The sequence below is a fragment of the Astatotilapia calliptera genome, chromosome 8, assembly GCF_900246225.1.
Source record: "Astatotilapia calliptera chromosome 8, fAstCal1.2, whole genome shotgun sequence".
Lineage (NCBI taxonomy): Eukaryota > Metazoa > Chordata > Actinopteri > Cichliformes > Cichlidae > Astatotilapia > Astatotilapia calliptera.
In genome coordinates, this window is record NC_039309.1 from 8,207,506 (window position 1) to 8,223,518 (window position 16,013).

Sequence of the window (16,013 nt, forward strand, 5' to 3'; positions counted from 1 at the left end):
GGAAACTCAAACATGCAGACACAGACTTACACAGAACAGAGGGGACACAGAGAAACATGAAGGGCAAGGGATCGAACTTAGAAACGATAGAATACCTCACACAAGTACAATAATACAAAAATCGCAAAGAACTAAACATGCTGGGTCAGGAGACCCAGAACCCTGGCAGTTGGGTATCTAAAAGATTAAAATGTTGTACTAACAGAAAATGCAGTCATGACTTAAAGCTTGCATTGCCTATTTGTTTTTGTGTTTTGTTTGGGGGGGTTTCGACTAGTATATGTTACTGGCCTGTATGTTTTGCATCTTCAAATGATTCTTATTGTTGGAAATGTGGCTTTTTGTAACAACATCAAATGCACTGAAGGGCTGAGAAATCTCTGAAATGTTCAAAAACTATTTTCTCCCATTTACTGTGTTATCTTTCTTTATTTATAAAGTTTAGGATCATCCAGAAAATGTTCATGAAAACTCAAACTTAATCACATGATTTGCAGTGTGAATAGAAATTATAATTGGCATTCAGTTTAGGTCATCTGGACACATGAACTGACTTGGTTGATGGGCACTTAAAAAGGGATGTGGTGGCTGTTCTGTTCACCGAACGTGCAGAGAAAATAAAAGCAAACTGTTTCTTTTCTAAATAGTTTTTGCAGAGGAAGTTGTAGTTTGGGTCTTTTTATTTATTCTTCTGTTCACAAATTGTTTTGGGGTTAGTTTGTTTTTTCACCCAAAGAGAGCTCATTTTGATCAGCCTGTCTCTGCAGGGTTTTTTAATCTTCTTATGCTCAGTGTCTAGGTTTTATTTTTCATTTTATTTTATTTTCATATTGCCTAGTCTCAGATATGCAGCATCATTTTTAAGACTCAGATATTTCTTCCAGGAGTCGCCTCTTCACTGTTAGCGTGTTTTGTGGGCATCTTTTAATGAATCTGCTGATTGAGGACCTGTGAGGCGCCTGTTTGTCAAACTAAAAACTGGAAACTCCCAGCTCTCTTTCTGTGTTGGTTAGATTTAGTCTGTGTTGTTATCTCACTGGAGTAATACCCACCATTGCATTTAGTTTTTGTGGCAGTTTTTCCACATAAATTTGTCTCTATTTCTTAAAAGTTTGAGTTTTACTGTTTTTTGGGGGACAATTTTAGACTGTAATAACATACAATTGCTGAAGCCTGAGTCGCTCAACTAGTACAATGTTTAGAGGTTGTTTAGTTTTCAGCTGTGCTAACTTATTTGATTCATAAAAAATTATTTTTTAACCTCATAAACTCGCATTAGTTTTGAACAGTTTTGCACTAGAGCGCAGGTTTGATGGTTTCCTGAAAATGGGCTTGGGTATGCCTATGTAGATATTCTATTAAAATTCAATTAAATGTTATTAAAAAACAAATATGCGTTTGCTTCTGAGTGAACGAAAGTTACTGAGCGATTATATTTTAATAACAGTGTCGACGTCTGACTAATTATTTATCCTGTGGCAATACCAAACATACAAAATGTGCTTTTGTGATGCTGATTACCTCCTAATTAGCTTTTGAGTTTAACTACATTTAGGTGAAGTACTGATGCAAACAATTAAATAATTTATTTGAACTTTGGAATGAAGTTTTTTAAGTGATTTTCCTGTGTTGGGGCTATTAGTTCAAGTTTGTTTTTTAAGTTAGACTGAATTGTGATTTGAATACATTACAAGGGAATTATAGTACAGTCGACCCCCGGTATTTACAGGGGGTAGGGACCACAAGCTCCCGTGAATAGCTGAAATGCTCAAATACTTGGGACCCCCTCTTAAAATGCTGATATATTTCAGCTTCCCAAGCTGCATTTTCTTTCCCGGGAGCTTTGTGTTTGGAATTTCGACATTTTATTGATATTTTGCTGTGTTTACATTAATATGAATATTTGAAAATTAGTAAATCATTTTTCTATCATAAAAATTTACTTAGTCACAAAAATAAAATTAAAATGATTAGCAAATATTTTAGAAATGCCCTACGAAGAAAATACTGAACTGCGAATAGGCGGGGGTCGATTGAAGAGACCATTGCTCAGTCCATGCCATCCTTGTCTCTTGTCATCATTACTTCAGCACATTGCTATAAATTGACAACAGTAACTGGAAACTATTCTTGGGTACTGGATTTACATGTGCCTTTATATAGAAAGGTTCAGTACTTTTAGGTGTTTCTTACCTTTGCTTTTCTCAGTGGATGATGAACCACAGATAAAACCACAGGCTGAGGATGGCGGTTTCACTGTTGGCTGTGTTCCACACCTCATTATTGACAAGCAGGTACAGCTCACTCTGTGTGTTCAGCAACAAAAGCCTTAATAGCCCTGGGTACAATAGAGCTGGTTCACTTGACTCTGACAGAAGAAACTTATCCTGGCTGGTGTGAATTAGTATAGCTACAGGCTTCAAGAGGTCGTTTAGGCTTTTCCTCACTTTGAAAATACAAAAACAATATAGCCTTACAGTAAGGCAAGGCAAGGCAAGTTTATTTGTATAGCACAATTCAACAACAAGGTGATCATTCAAGAGATCTAATTACAATTTTCACCACGTCATTTAGCAAGATATTTGAATGTTTTTGTTGGTTTGGGTTTTTTCTGTTTTAATTAATCATGAAAAGAATCTTTGAAAGTAACTGTGTAAAGTAACTGTGTCATTGAGGTTATTTTTATGATTTTAAGTGAACAATTTATCTGTTATAGTTTTGCAACAAGATCTGCAAAAGATGGCAGTACAAAAATACAAATAAATGTGTCAGATTTATTCAGAAATGTTCAGGCTGTCAGGAAACAAAAGAAATTTGGAGAAGAAAACAAAAAGGAAAAGCTCCAGGCAAAAGAAAACAAAATGAGGAATACAAACAGAGAGATGAAAAATGAAAAGAGCACAATAGACGTACTTGTTGGATACAAATCTAACCTCTCAGAGTGGGCTTTGCATCTGACATCAAAATGACATTTTGTGTTTTCAGTGCCAGACTCTATCATTATGTTCAGTGACTGACAATGTTATTGAAGCCTAGCTTTTAGTAGCGCTCTGGGTGGGTGGAAGTTAAAATGTTCCTATTAGGAAGCCTAGTCGCTGAGTCTGGATGCTCTCTGACCTGTATTGAACTCATCGGGATGAATCCTGAAACAAGTGTGTGTGTGACATGTGTGTTTGCTGTTTCCAGGGAGCAATCTGTTACCGCTGCTGCCTCACCACAAAGAGTTTAAACGCCATTTTATAGCCTTACTGGGCGAAGTGCACACATCTGTTCCTTTCCTTGTTCCGATCACAATCTCTTTCACATGTGCAATCTCTTAAACATGTGCACAGAGCACATAAATATAGCCTGTACTGATAAAAGGACACCTTCAGCCATTCTGTACCATTCACATGCACACAGCAGTCCTCCTTTTTTGTTCATGTTTATTCTGGTTTGTGGGTTTTGGCAGATTTAGAAACCTTAATGGAAAGAGAAACCTTTTTAGCTACATTAGTGAGCCTCTAAGGATGGCAAACTCTGCAAGCTGGTTTCTGGCAGCTGCTTTTGTCCAAATAACTAACTACTATTTTGTCCATCTGAAGGTTCAGAATATAAAGCCAGTTCTCTTACGAAATGGGTTTCTTTCTGAATGATGTCTGATTTCCAAAAGCCTTTTCAGTTTACTTGGCACCATGTTAGTATTAGACTTTTCCAGACATGTTACTTACTCGGATTGAAAGCTGTTGTAGGTCACCAGAGGTCACCAGAACTAATATTTAGGATACCTTTGATGAAGACAGGTGGACACTGTTGGACATGGAAGTACTTTGTGCTGTTATCCTAAAGTAACTGGCAACAGCGTAACGTTTTAATCGAGACGTTTGTGTTGAAGTACATGTAATAATCACTTTGTTTTGGTGTTAAATTGCGTATCAAGAATCATTAATTCAGCTGGTAGTCTCACTAGCAATTACATTTCTAATATCATGACAGCATTAGGCTGATTGTTGGTATTTATTTAAGTAGATTTTGCGATAGTTTGCACTGACAGTTGTTTTTGTATCCTCTTTGCTAGCTTTGATGTATTACACTGTAATATTTCTGACTATCCAGCAATCTTTAATCATTCCATTATTTTCTTTTAAAGCCATCATCTTGTCAAGTGTTAAATTTATTCAACACTTTGTATTGTGAACGTATATCTTAGCTGTGTCTTGTGCTAACAGTGATTCTAGCACGTTTACCATGAGTGTATTTTAACCTTTAGCTCAAAGTACCACTATGATTCAGTAGAACCTCTCAGAGCTGCTGTACACTCGGGCTTGTTTAAACATCACCAGCAATCATAGTGTACCAATGGAGAAAATAACGGAACAACCACCCAGCTGTCAGTGGCAGTAAAAGCATCCTCTTGTTAGCGTTTGTGGGTTTGTCTGCTCGACAAATAAAAAGCATCTTTAACATTTCCAACCCACTGGCAGATTGTCGTCCAGTGGTCACTTTCCAGGATGTAACTTCCTACACTGGGTTTTTATGTGGCTGTGGGCCTTCACGCTCACGCCATTACTGTCAGTTCAGAGAAGTCACTTCAATTCTGCTTTCATGAAAAAGCGCACTGACGTTAATTTGATGACAGCTTGCCACCCAACAAGTAGAGGTTATTTAATGACAAGTTGCTGAAAATGTAGCACTTGATGTTTTTGTACCAGGTTTCAGTCTATGCAGGAGGCCTGAAAGGCTGAATGAAGCCTTTTCCATGGATGTAAGCATTTTCGCAGTTAATGTGTGTCTGTAACCTAGCTTTCTGATCTTTATTACAGGTCCGTTCATATATATTTATACATATATTCTGTTTGTTATTAGATCTACAATGAGATGATCCGTGACCTGCTGAATCCATCCTCAGGCTTCTTAGACCTAAGAGAAGATTCTAAGGGAGTTATTCAGGTTGCTGGAATCACAGAGGTGTCCACCATCAATGCTCAAGAGGTGAGTCAGTTTACCTTTCCAAGCACTACATGACCCATTTATTTCAATCAAAACACTCAGAAATTACAAAGACCAGAAATAACTCACACCTGTGTTTTTCTAGATCATGGAGCTCCTCATGAAGGGCAACAAACAGCGCACCCAGGAGCCAACAGCCGCCAATCAGACGTCATCTCGCTCCCACGCTGTGCTACAAGTAGCTGTCAAACAGCAGAGCCGCTGTCGTGACGTTCTGCAGGAGGTCCGCTTTGCACACCTCTTCATGATTGACCTCGCCGGCTCCGAACGAGCAGCACAGGTGTGTGTACATATATATATTTATATATGTATATATTTATTCAGAGGGAGTGAGTGTGGGTGAAGCTACTTTTATCAAGTGCTTACCCACCGAAGTCAAGATTCAAGGCTGTGGCTAATGTGATGTGTCTGTATACAGTACAAGGGTTTGCTCCATGAATCGTGTCTCCATGGGGAACAATGAATGATTTCTTCAGAGGATAGACGTTATCATAAATCTTAGGAGACTTATAAAAAATATAATATAATCAGAGTCCCTTGATCCAGTAGGATATGTCCACCAGTGGCCACCAGCTTTTGTTTTTTCATTTTAACATATATTTGTGACACGATACCTGCAACCTCTACCTAAGTAGAGTCAAAAACAGTTCATAGTGGACTTAAATTTGACAGGTGGTCAGAAACATGAATCCCGTAACTGTGTTAATGGTATCACAACTCATTTCTTTTCATAAATGAAATCTGATGTCTGCACTTTTTTTCTTTTTTTAGACAACACTGTTTTGTTTTCCAGGAATTTATGAAAAGTGTTCTAGATATTTCTACAGAAAACTAACACAAAATAAAGACTTGGAAGATGACATATTAAAGCACATTCTTCACAGAGAAAATAAGAATGACAGATATAAAAGCGAAGAGCAGTACATGGAATTTCTTTTTAGTATTGTCACACTGATATTTATCAGTACAGCGATGAAGAGAATCTGCGAGCCAGTTCATTTTCTGGGTTCTATTATCGCCTTGACCTTTTCTTTGCAAGCGGTTAAGTGAGAAAAACTCAAGTATTTGTTCAGTTGTTTTTTTCTTTTTGGCAGTTGTTCAGGTTGAGACTGCTTTATTCCTTCATTTGAATAGCTTGTCACTGATGCTCATTTTACCACAGGCTTGTTGGTCTTCACCATGAGATAATCATGCGGTCAGGCTGTGAGAGCACTTATTTGTCATGGAGACTATTTGAATGATTCAAAGGCATAATATTGATGAGTTGCGCATTACAAGGCTGAGCATACCTCACAGGTGTTAGTCACATGAAGCTGCAAAGAACATTTTCTCTCCCTGTAAACAAGAGGCATCCATGTAGTTAGCAAAAGGTGAGGTTGTGTTATTTTAGTACTAGATGGACCAAGCATTGGAGCTAATGCCATCTATTGGTCAGGAGTGGAAACATGTCAACTACACCACCGAAAGAAACAGCCAACAATAGCTTACTAATGTTGACACTCCCCTGGTGTCCGGGGGCTGTAAAGCCTGTGAAAACATAGCTCAAATATCACCATCATTAATGAATCCTCTATTTAGTATAACTTATTAATTTAAAAGGTTTAAACTGTGTTAATCTGTTGATACTTATTCAGTTTTTTTGTCAGTGCCACCCAAAAGTAAGTGTTATCATAATATTACTGTTATTATATTATTATTATTATTATTATTATTATTATTATTATTATTATTATTATTATTATTATATTACTTAAATCACCTTCAGAGCAGTAAAAGAAACGGGGGAATATTTTCCTTTTTTAAAAGCATATTTGAAGTTTTCTCATTACTCATCCATTTTTATTTTATTTTATCAGACTCAAAATAGAGGTCAGCGTTTGAAGGAAGGGGCCCACATCAACCGCTCCCTCCTGGCTTTGGGCAACTGCATTAACGCCCTGAGTGACAAAAATGGTAACAAGTATGTCAACTATCGAGACAGCAAGTTGACTCGTCTCCTGAAGGTACAGTCCTCTAAAGGTTTATATGGGACCATCTGTGTTGATGATTTAGATGTTTTTTGTGTGTGTATTTATATTTATCATTCTTTTTTTAAACAAAAGGACTCCTTGGGCGGAAACAGCCGAACGGTCATGATAGCCCATATTAGCCCTGCCTCTGTAGCTTTTGAGGAGTCTCGTAACACGCTGACATATGCAGACCGTGCCAAAAGTATTCGAACACGGGTGAGCTGAGTAATATTTTATGTCTCAGTGTTGCTTCACTCTAGCAGAAGTTAAATAAATTAATGGAGCTTCAACTCAACTTTCTGCAGTTAGAAATCCAACTTCTATTGTATAATTCATATATCCAAAGTATATCTCAAGTATTCTTTGTCATCTTTGTCCTTTAGGTGAAGAAGAACATGATAAATGTGTCATACCACATTGCTCAGTACACCAATATCATCTCAGACCTGCGCTGCGAGATCGAGAGGTTGAAAAAGAAGATTGCCGAACAGGCGAGTCGACAGCTCAATTCTGACCGAGCTGACATCCGCAATGTTCAGGGTAAGGTCTCGCACTCACAGCTGACTTTAATATTTGAAAAATACCTGCTTTTTGAGCTCTTTGAGTCTAATCTCCATCCCTTCCCTTGTAGCAGAGGTCCAGGCCCACTCCAGCCAGCAGAGTCGAGAGGAGATGGATCTGTTGAGGGAGCAGCTTCTGGATGCCTTCCGCCAACAGATGCAGATCAGGAAGAGCCTGATGGAGCTGGAAAACAACAACATGGAGATCCAGATTGCCACCTCTAACAATCTTTTAACTATTACAGAGTCAGTTTCAAGCCTTTTTGTCATGTTTCTCCCTTCTTTAACCAACACTATTTATCCTGTATTTCTCTTTGTAACATTATTAAATCCAGCTATTTGATAATATGTTGAAAACTCACAGCATGTCTTTGTCGTGCTTAAAGTTGCCTGAAAGTGTCAGTGTTTGTGGATTATATAAATATAAATTATTGTAAGTGTTATGACCCAGTGATGTGTTTGAACTAATGTCAAACCCCTGACAATAAGTCTGATCAAAAAAACAAAAAAACAACATAAATCAAATGTAATAATGAATTTTATTGGCCGCATTTTTTTTTTTTTTTTAAAACAGAAGACTTTTTCAACTATGTACTTTCAAATGTGCCTTCATTAACCAGATATTATTGTCTCTGTCAGTGACCATGTGTAATTTTCTTCTCTTAGCTGGGAACAGGAGCGCAGCAGGCGCAGGAGAAAGTGGCGTGCGGAGAGGAGGAAGGAAAGTGTCAATAAGGATGAAAGCGAGAAGGACTCTGATTCCTCAGAGTCTCCTCCAGACACCACGGAGACTCAGGAGGTGGCAATAGCTCGAGAAAATCTGGTTGCACTCATGGCTGAACAGAAAAAGATTCACAAGGAGAAGGTGGGAATATCTGTCTACAACTAGAAAAAAATAGCAGAAAACAGAATCGTTCTCATAAAACCTTTGACTGTAGTGCATACATAATATTTTTAGTGTCTGAAATACAGTCTGCTTTTTAAAATGTGCCTTTATACCTTTTGTTTAAAGGCGTTGCTTGAGCGTAGGTTTCTGGAGCTTCGGGATCAGGCCCGGCGCTTGGAGGAGCTGCTGCCGCGGCGGGTTAGCTCAGAGGAGCAACGCGAGGTCCTAGGACTTCTCTGTAAGGTCCACGAGCTGGAGATTGAGAACGCAGAGATGCAGTCCCACGCTCTGCTCAAAGACAACGTGATCCGACAGAAAAACTTTGTGGTGCAGCGTTTTGAACAGCACAGACACCTGTGTGACGAAATTATTCAGCAGCAGAGACAGTTCATTGATGGTGAGTATGTGAGCATTATGACTCCGAAGTTTGTTAAAAACAAAGATCATCTAAATACATATAGCACTGCTAACTGGGTTATTAGGCCCTTTACAGTTTAATATCAATGAAGTGAAATGAGGTTACTTTGAACCAGACAGTTAGACAATTGAATAATCATGAAGGAGCTCATCAGTTGTTTTTGATTTGTTTTTTTTATGAAATTATTTCCTGACATGAATTATCCTCCGTGTTACAGACCACAGTCTGCCCGTACCTCCACACCTTCAGGAGCTGTATGATATGTACATGAAGGAACTAGATGATAGGAAACTGGAGAAAGCAATTGGCCTAGAAAAGGTGACAATCAGGCAGACCATCAAGGTAACCACAGCTGACACGTAAAGTCTAAACTAAGTGATACTATAGTAGTATTAAGCTTAGAAGAACACAAGGTACAACTAACTCCTATGTGCTTACTTCCAGGAGGTCTCGCTTCCTAAAATCGCCTTGCCTTCTCGCGGTCGTGACAACATGCAGGACATAGATTCAGACCAGGAGAGCATACGTAACATGTGCTCAGATAACAGGCGAGGTCAAGCCAAAATACGCAGACATACCCTGCCTCCCATTCTGCCTGAACCTGATCTGTAAGAGGACATCTTTTTCATGTGTGCCTTAAAGCTTTTTAACTCGTTACACTGTCTGGATACATACTGTAGGTTCTCAGTTTTGTTCTCTTATTCCCGGCTTTAGGGACAATAACAGAGTTTTCAAGAGCAGCCCTCATGCCAGGCAAATGAAAAATTCAGCAGTAATGACCCCACCTCCTATCCACATAAATGGAAAGGGCAACAGAGAGGTAAGCACAACTATAACACCATCTGGTTTTGTTCATTTTGCTTTATTAGCTGTGAGAAAATGCAGAAGAGCTTCTCTTCACATGGCTTCATATTTGAATTTCACTCTCAGAGATACTTCACTCTATTAATCCCTTTGTTTTTCAACATTCGCCTGTCCATAATAAAATGTTCACTATTGACTCCTGTGTTCAGGCTTTTTTTTTGCTAAGCTTACCAAAGAATTACATCTTTGTTTCATCACCTCCAGCTCATTATTTTTTCCTGTGTAAATGCATCTGAGAGATGTGATTCATTGGCAAGATAAAGTTATGTTCACCAGAGTCCACCAGAGCCCCATTCAGAATTAAAATTTCATTTTGGAGAGCCATAGAATTGATTAATCCTCACTGACACTCAGACAGACCGACTGAAAGCAAAGTACCACAGTGAATGTCATATCGTAATGTGGCACTCTGCATCTCACGTCTGCAGCTGCAGCCTCTGGCTCCTGAGAGCTTTCTGAGTTACAGCCATCTCAGCCACAGTGTCAGCAGCCACCTGGACTCATCACCTGAGAGCAGCGAGGCAGGGGCCGATATCCCCCTCTCAATAAATGGTACGATATTCAAATGAGGACATATGAACTTTGGGGAATTTTAACAGAGTTTTTATCTACAGTTTAAATACAGGGGGAGTATTTAAATGCAGGTAACAGAAAATCAATAAACCCTTGAGTTTGATGATTGTTTGTTTCCATGATGTAAGATTTTTTTAAAGCACTTTGCATCAGTGCTCAGGATGAAGCCTTCAGATTTCACGGTGACCTAGAAGTGTATTTTTTGAAGCAGGACACAAGAAATATTCTGCAGATCTTCTTCATGTTTAATATGAGCGATTGATTTTCAGTTATAACAATTAAATCAGTGCTAATGGGGAAAAGTAGTGTTTCTCTGTTAACTAGCTTTCTTTCTGTTGTGTGAATGGAGATTAAAAATGACAGTGAAAAGAAATTACCTGTGTCTCCACAGAACGGCAGCAGATTTTAAAGGGGGTCCAGAACATTGCAGTAAAAGCAGCACGTCGGCGCTCCAAAGCGCTCGAGGTGGATGTCTTGCGGTTACCTTCTGCACCATCTCCCCTGGACCCCAAGAAGCAGAAGAGCAGCCTTTCTTTAAGCGAAGCTCCCCCTAGAGGTTTGCCAATGAGGCGCGTCAGGCAGCCCAGCCCCGAGCTGAGACACGCCACTTCAGACGATAACCTGTCCAGCAGCACCGGGGAGGGACCTGGTTTGCATGTGACCTGGACACGCCCACGTAACAGACAGGTGCTCAACAAGAACCAAACGCCTCGCGAGGCAGACTTAGAAGGCCGTCGCAAAAAGAGACGCTCACGCTCTTTCGAGGTCACAGGTCAAGCGGTTAGTATTTGGCTTTCTTTTCAAACTGCCACAAGACACGTGAAAGGTGTCACATAATGTTGATGTCTGTAGATTATCAGTAGTCTGTGTTAACAAGAGGACTAATATGACTGGTCTGGGGTGGCTTCTTTTGTGGTAATCATTTGTCTTATAAGGATTTAAGCCAGCCGCTTGGTACTATAGACTGTATATTAGAGTTATTCCCTCTGTGTACTATGTCACTACATATATGTCACTGGTATGGGCGTATGCCGTGTGTCTTGGAAGATGAGTCTATTAGTGTTCTTCATCTAACTTCCAGGTACCTCAAACCAAGACGAGCACAGCTCAGAGGTTTCGCCCTCTGGACAGCACATCAGACCCTCATCTCCACATTAATGTTCAACCCCAGGCCCCTATGCTACGCCCCCAGTACCGAGGGGTCCCTCCTCTTGCCAAAGTCAGGCCTCCCCACAGCAGCCAGCAAACAGGTAAACCAATTTCACTGCCTGTGAGGAGATAGTCTTCCTTAAAGTTGTTACACTGCCGAGCACAATCTGAGAAACCTCCTGATGTACATTTTATAATATGCAAAACATGTAAAGTGTATTTTCTACTGCTCAGCTTCACATGATTACACCCCTCAGGTATATACATGACATTATACATACACATAGCCTTTAAATAACTCATGTTCATGTGTCTCCAATCTTCAAGTATCATTCCTCTTTCACCTTTCGTCATCACTGTACTGAGCATTCATTCTGTTATTCCCTCTCTTTCCATAGGCTCAAATGCTGAGTCCTCTACAACCAATATGAATAACCTGAAGCGAGCACCCCAACTACGGCAGCCCCAGCCCCTCCTCTACATAACAAACACAGGCGCGGGCGCCCAGCGTATACGCAGACACTGAGCTTACACTGGCCGCGACTCCCAACACTAGCATTAACACCAAACCCAGCTGAGCCTGGAGGCCGAACCATCTTGTTATCAGAGATCTGAGAGCATGCAGCCTCAATAAAAAAAAGAATTAATCCTTCAGTGACTGTCACTACGCAAAATTTGTAACAACATTGAGCTGGATAATTTCACACAGGTCTCACTGTGATGCGGTTTTGGCGATGAGTGGGTGAGGTTGACACGGCAGTAGCTCCGCTTAATTTCGATCCTAAAACTCCAAATAGACCGTAATTATAGGCAGTAACCGAAGGTAACTTAAACTACTGTCTGATAAAGTGGCTGGGTGTCTACACACCAGTTGAAAATGCCCAAAAAAGTTTTGCCAAAGTTGGACACGCCGGACGGGGAAGGCCCGAGTGAAGCCTCTGGCCACAGTAAAGACGCCAGCGGAACCGTCACGAGCACAGACAATATAGTGTTGGGGGCTATTGCGGCACTCCGCTCTGAACTGGCAGGTGTTAAGGTTGAAATTTGTGACAAAATTGAAAATAAGATCTCAGAAGTCACAGCTGTATTAAGAGGGGAGATAGCCAGCTTGAAAGCCGAGAATGACAAAGCCATAACAACGCTAAGGAACGAGATAGAGTCACATGGCCATACGCTGCAAGAGCTAGCCAACACGGCTAGCGGCTCATCCGATGCAATACGGGAGTTGGAGAACAAAGTTGAGACGCTCCGTGGGCAAGTGACATCGCTTTCTGAAAAATGCCTCGACGCGTCAGAACCTAAGAGTGGTAGGGGTGAAAGAAGGCAAAGAGGACGGGCAGAATGCCATGGAGTTTGCAGGGAGGCTGTTAAAAGAAGCGCTTGGACTGGACGAGACACCTGTGATTGACAGAGCCCACAGAGCTTTGAGAAAGAAGCCCGGAGATAACGAACCACCTCGACATCTTATTGTAAGAGTTCACTACTGCCACACCTATGAGGACATCATGAAGAAAGTCATGGGCACCCGGGATATAACATTTTGTGGCTGGCGGTTTCAGATTTTCCGGGACCTGCCACCCGAGGTGGCAAAGCGCCGAGCTACGTTCACCGCTGTGATGCTACGCGACAAACCGGGAGTCAAATACGGACTTCTTTACCCAGCCAAACTACGAGTGTCTCACGACGGTGTTGAGAATTTTTTTACTGACCCGGAAAAAGCACGACAGTATGCAGAACGCCTCACTGGAGACGTGGATAACGGAGGATCACTGGATCCTATCCCACGTGAGATAAGGTTAGATAATGCCACAATACACCACCCAGAATGCAAAGAACCTCTACGCAGGTGACATCTAGCACTTTACTACAGACAGGTTGTTTTTTTGGGTCTTTTTTCCTTTGTGTACCTAAGAGTCAATAATCCGGGAAGCCTGTGGTTAAAGGCATATGTTAGTAACGTTATACTTGTTAATGATGTTACATGTTGCGGTCTCATACTTGGTTTTAAGGGCTGCTAGTTAGACACCCTTTAACTTGTTTTTGAATAACTGTATTGTTTTGTTTAATAGTGACGATAATGTACCTTCTGATCCTTCTTTTTGTGATACCTGGTCTATGCTTAATGTCTTTATGGAGCTACACAGGGCACTTGTTATGTCGGTGGTTGCGACAGAGGATGGTTGGAAGTACACGTGGTCTTGTTGGGAGGATGGCAGGCTCCCCTTCCTGCTATGACCTAGGTGTATGTGGGGTTTTTTTTGTTGTTTGTTTGTTTGTTTTTCTTTTTTATTATTTCTGCTGTGTTTATTTTGTATTTTCGTGGGTGGGGTTGTTGGGTAGGAAGGTGCTATGGTAGAAAATGTTCTAGTCAATATGGGACAATACACATAAATCACTAACAATATGGCCTCAATAGATGGTGATGGAAATGATGGGGTGAACAGGAGAGGGCTTGTAACCTTTTGCTCTTGGAATGTGAATGGCATCAATGAACCAATAAAACGTGGTAAGGTGTTGGCATACCGAAAGTCATTGAGATCAGATGTTATTTTCTTGCAGGAGACCCATCTTAAAAATGATGCACATTGCAGGATTACAGCTAAGTGGATAGGGCAGGTTTATCACTCAAGGTTTTCCGCAAAGGCAAGGTGTACAGCAATAATTATTCGTAAAAATGTGCCATTCATACATAAATCGACCCTGGCAGATAAGGAGGGGAGATATATCATGGTGGTAGGAGAAATTCAGTCTATACCAATCACATTGCTGAATGTCTATGGCCCGAACAGGGATGACTCAGAGTTTTTTAGAAAAATGTTTAGCTTGATCCCGGATATTTCAACTACAAACTTGATACCTGGGGGAGACTTTAATTTAGTTTTAGATACCTATTTAGACAGGTCGTCAGCTCAAAGAATTGCGCCATCGAATGCTTCTAGGTTTCTGAAATCGTTTATTGATAATTTGGGTCTTGTGGATGTTTGGAGAACGTTGAATGCAACCGGAAGGGAATATTCCTTTCACTCTGGGGTTCATAATACGTACTCCCGTATAGACTACTTTCTATTAGATAGTAAACTGTTACATGGAGTCCAGAGTAGTAAATATCATAATATCCTTATATCAGCTCATAGCCTAGTGTCTATTTCACTAAATTTACTGGAATCAGGTGGTAATTATAAACACTGGCGATTAGACCCTCAACTTCTTACGAGGAAAACATTCTGCAATTATCTGGAAGAACAGATCAAGTTGTTTTTTGAGATGAATGACAAAGATGATGTATCACCTCTGTTATTGTGGGAGACGTTTAAAGCATATGTTAGAGGCTGTGTAATTTCTTTTCAGTCGTCTGAGAAAAAACGTAATAACATGAAACGCATACAGTTGGAGGTTCAAATACAAAAATTGGACTCTGTGAATGCCAGACAACCATCTGTACAGCTACATAGTAAAATATCAGCTCTGAAATATAAACTCAATAACTTACTCTCAGTTAAAAATTTCCAGGGCTTTCATGTATGTTAAGCAGACCTATTTTGAATTTGGCGATAAGCCACATAAATTACTGGCCAGGCATCTAAGGAAGAGAGAAAGTGATAGGGCTATTCATGCAATCAGGTCAGACTCAGGGTTGTTGATTAATTCTTGTAAGGATATTAACACTGCTTTTAGACAGTTATATGAACAGTTATATACATCTCAGTGTAATGCACTTCCTGAAATTATGCAGGATTTTCTAAGCAAATGTAACTTGCCCACATTGGCACAAAAGGACAGGACACTTCTAGATACAGATTTAACATGTCCAGAATTGATTAATATCATACGCTCCCTGAAAAACGGGAAGAGCCCAGGACCTGATGGTCTATGTAATGAGTTTTATAAAAAGTTTAGCAGTTTACTAACCCCATATTTGCTGAAAATGTTTAATATGGCCTTGAAAGATGGTGCACTCCCGCAGACTCTGAATGAAGCAACTGTGACTCTCATTCCAAAGAACGGAAAGGACCCAGAATTGGTGAGTTCTTACCGACCAATCTCTTTATTGAACACAGATCAGAAAATACTGGCCAAGTCTTTTGCCAGGAGACTTAGTTCTCACATAGGTAAACTGGTTCACCCAGATCAAACAGGGTTTATCCCAGCAAGACATGCATCTTATAACCTGAGATGTCTTTTTGACATTATTTATTCCTCTAGGGATCCAGATAAAGACCTAGTGATACTGAGCCTTGATGCAGAAAAGGCCTTTGACTGTGTCGAATGGTCATATCTATATGCAGTATTAAGTAAGTTCGGAGTTGGACCTAAATTTGTTTCCTGGATTCAATTGTTATATAGTAATCCGTGTGCCAGAATACTCACAAACAATACCCTTTCCGAACCAATTAAGCTATTTCGTGGCACAAGACAAGGATATGCGCTGAGCCCTTTATTGTTTGACCTCGCATTAGAGCCGTTGGCAGAAACAATTCGGAAACAAAGAAATACATGGCTATAATGCAGGATACACCTCTAATAAGATCTCACTGTATGCTGACGATATTCTGCTGTTTGTAACC

At 40.2% G+C, this 16,013-nt stretch overlaps 1 protein-coding gene across 2 annotated transcripts in view; it reads left to right on the forward strand.

Moving 5' to 3' along the window:
- Positions 1-13,966, forward strand: part of kif19 (kinesin family member 19) — a 38,733-nt gene extending 24,767 nt beyond the window's left edge. The window contains exons 6-20 of one of the 2 annotated variants that reach the window (XM_026178246.1): positions 4,846-4,971; positions 5,075-5,269; positions 6,846-6,992; positions 7,092-7,214; positions 7,382-7,538; positions 7,630-7,804; positions 8,225-8,423; positions 8,571-8,841; positions 9,080-9,204; positions 9,307-9,470; positions 9,577-9,682; positions 10,155-10,278; positions 10,691-11,079; positions 11,381-11,549; positions 11,847-13,966. In XM_026178246.1, coding sequence (XP_026034031.1) covers positions 4,846-4,971; positions 5,075-5,269; positions 6,846-6,992; positions 7,092-7,214; positions 7,382-7,538; positions 7,630-7,804; positions 8,225-8,423; positions 8,571-8,841; positions 9,080-9,204; positions 9,307-9,470; positions 9,577-9,682; positions 10,155-10,278; positions 10,691-11,079; positions 11,381-11,549; positions 11,847-11,974 — 2,598 coding nt within the window. In that variant the 3' untranslated portion in view covers positions 11,975-13,966. The remainder of the gene's footprint in view (positions 1-4,845; positions 4,972-5,074; positions 5,270-6,845; positions 6,993-7,091; positions 7,215-7,381; positions 7,539-7,629; positions 7,805-8,224; positions 8,424-8,570; positions 8,842-9,079; positions 9,205-9,306; positions 9,471-9,576; positions 9,683-10,154; positions 10,279-10,690; positions 11,080-11,380; positions 11,550-11,846) is intronic. The other variant, XM_026178247.1, reaches the window with a different exon arrangement.
- Positions 13,967-16,013: the final 2,047 nt, after the last annotated feature.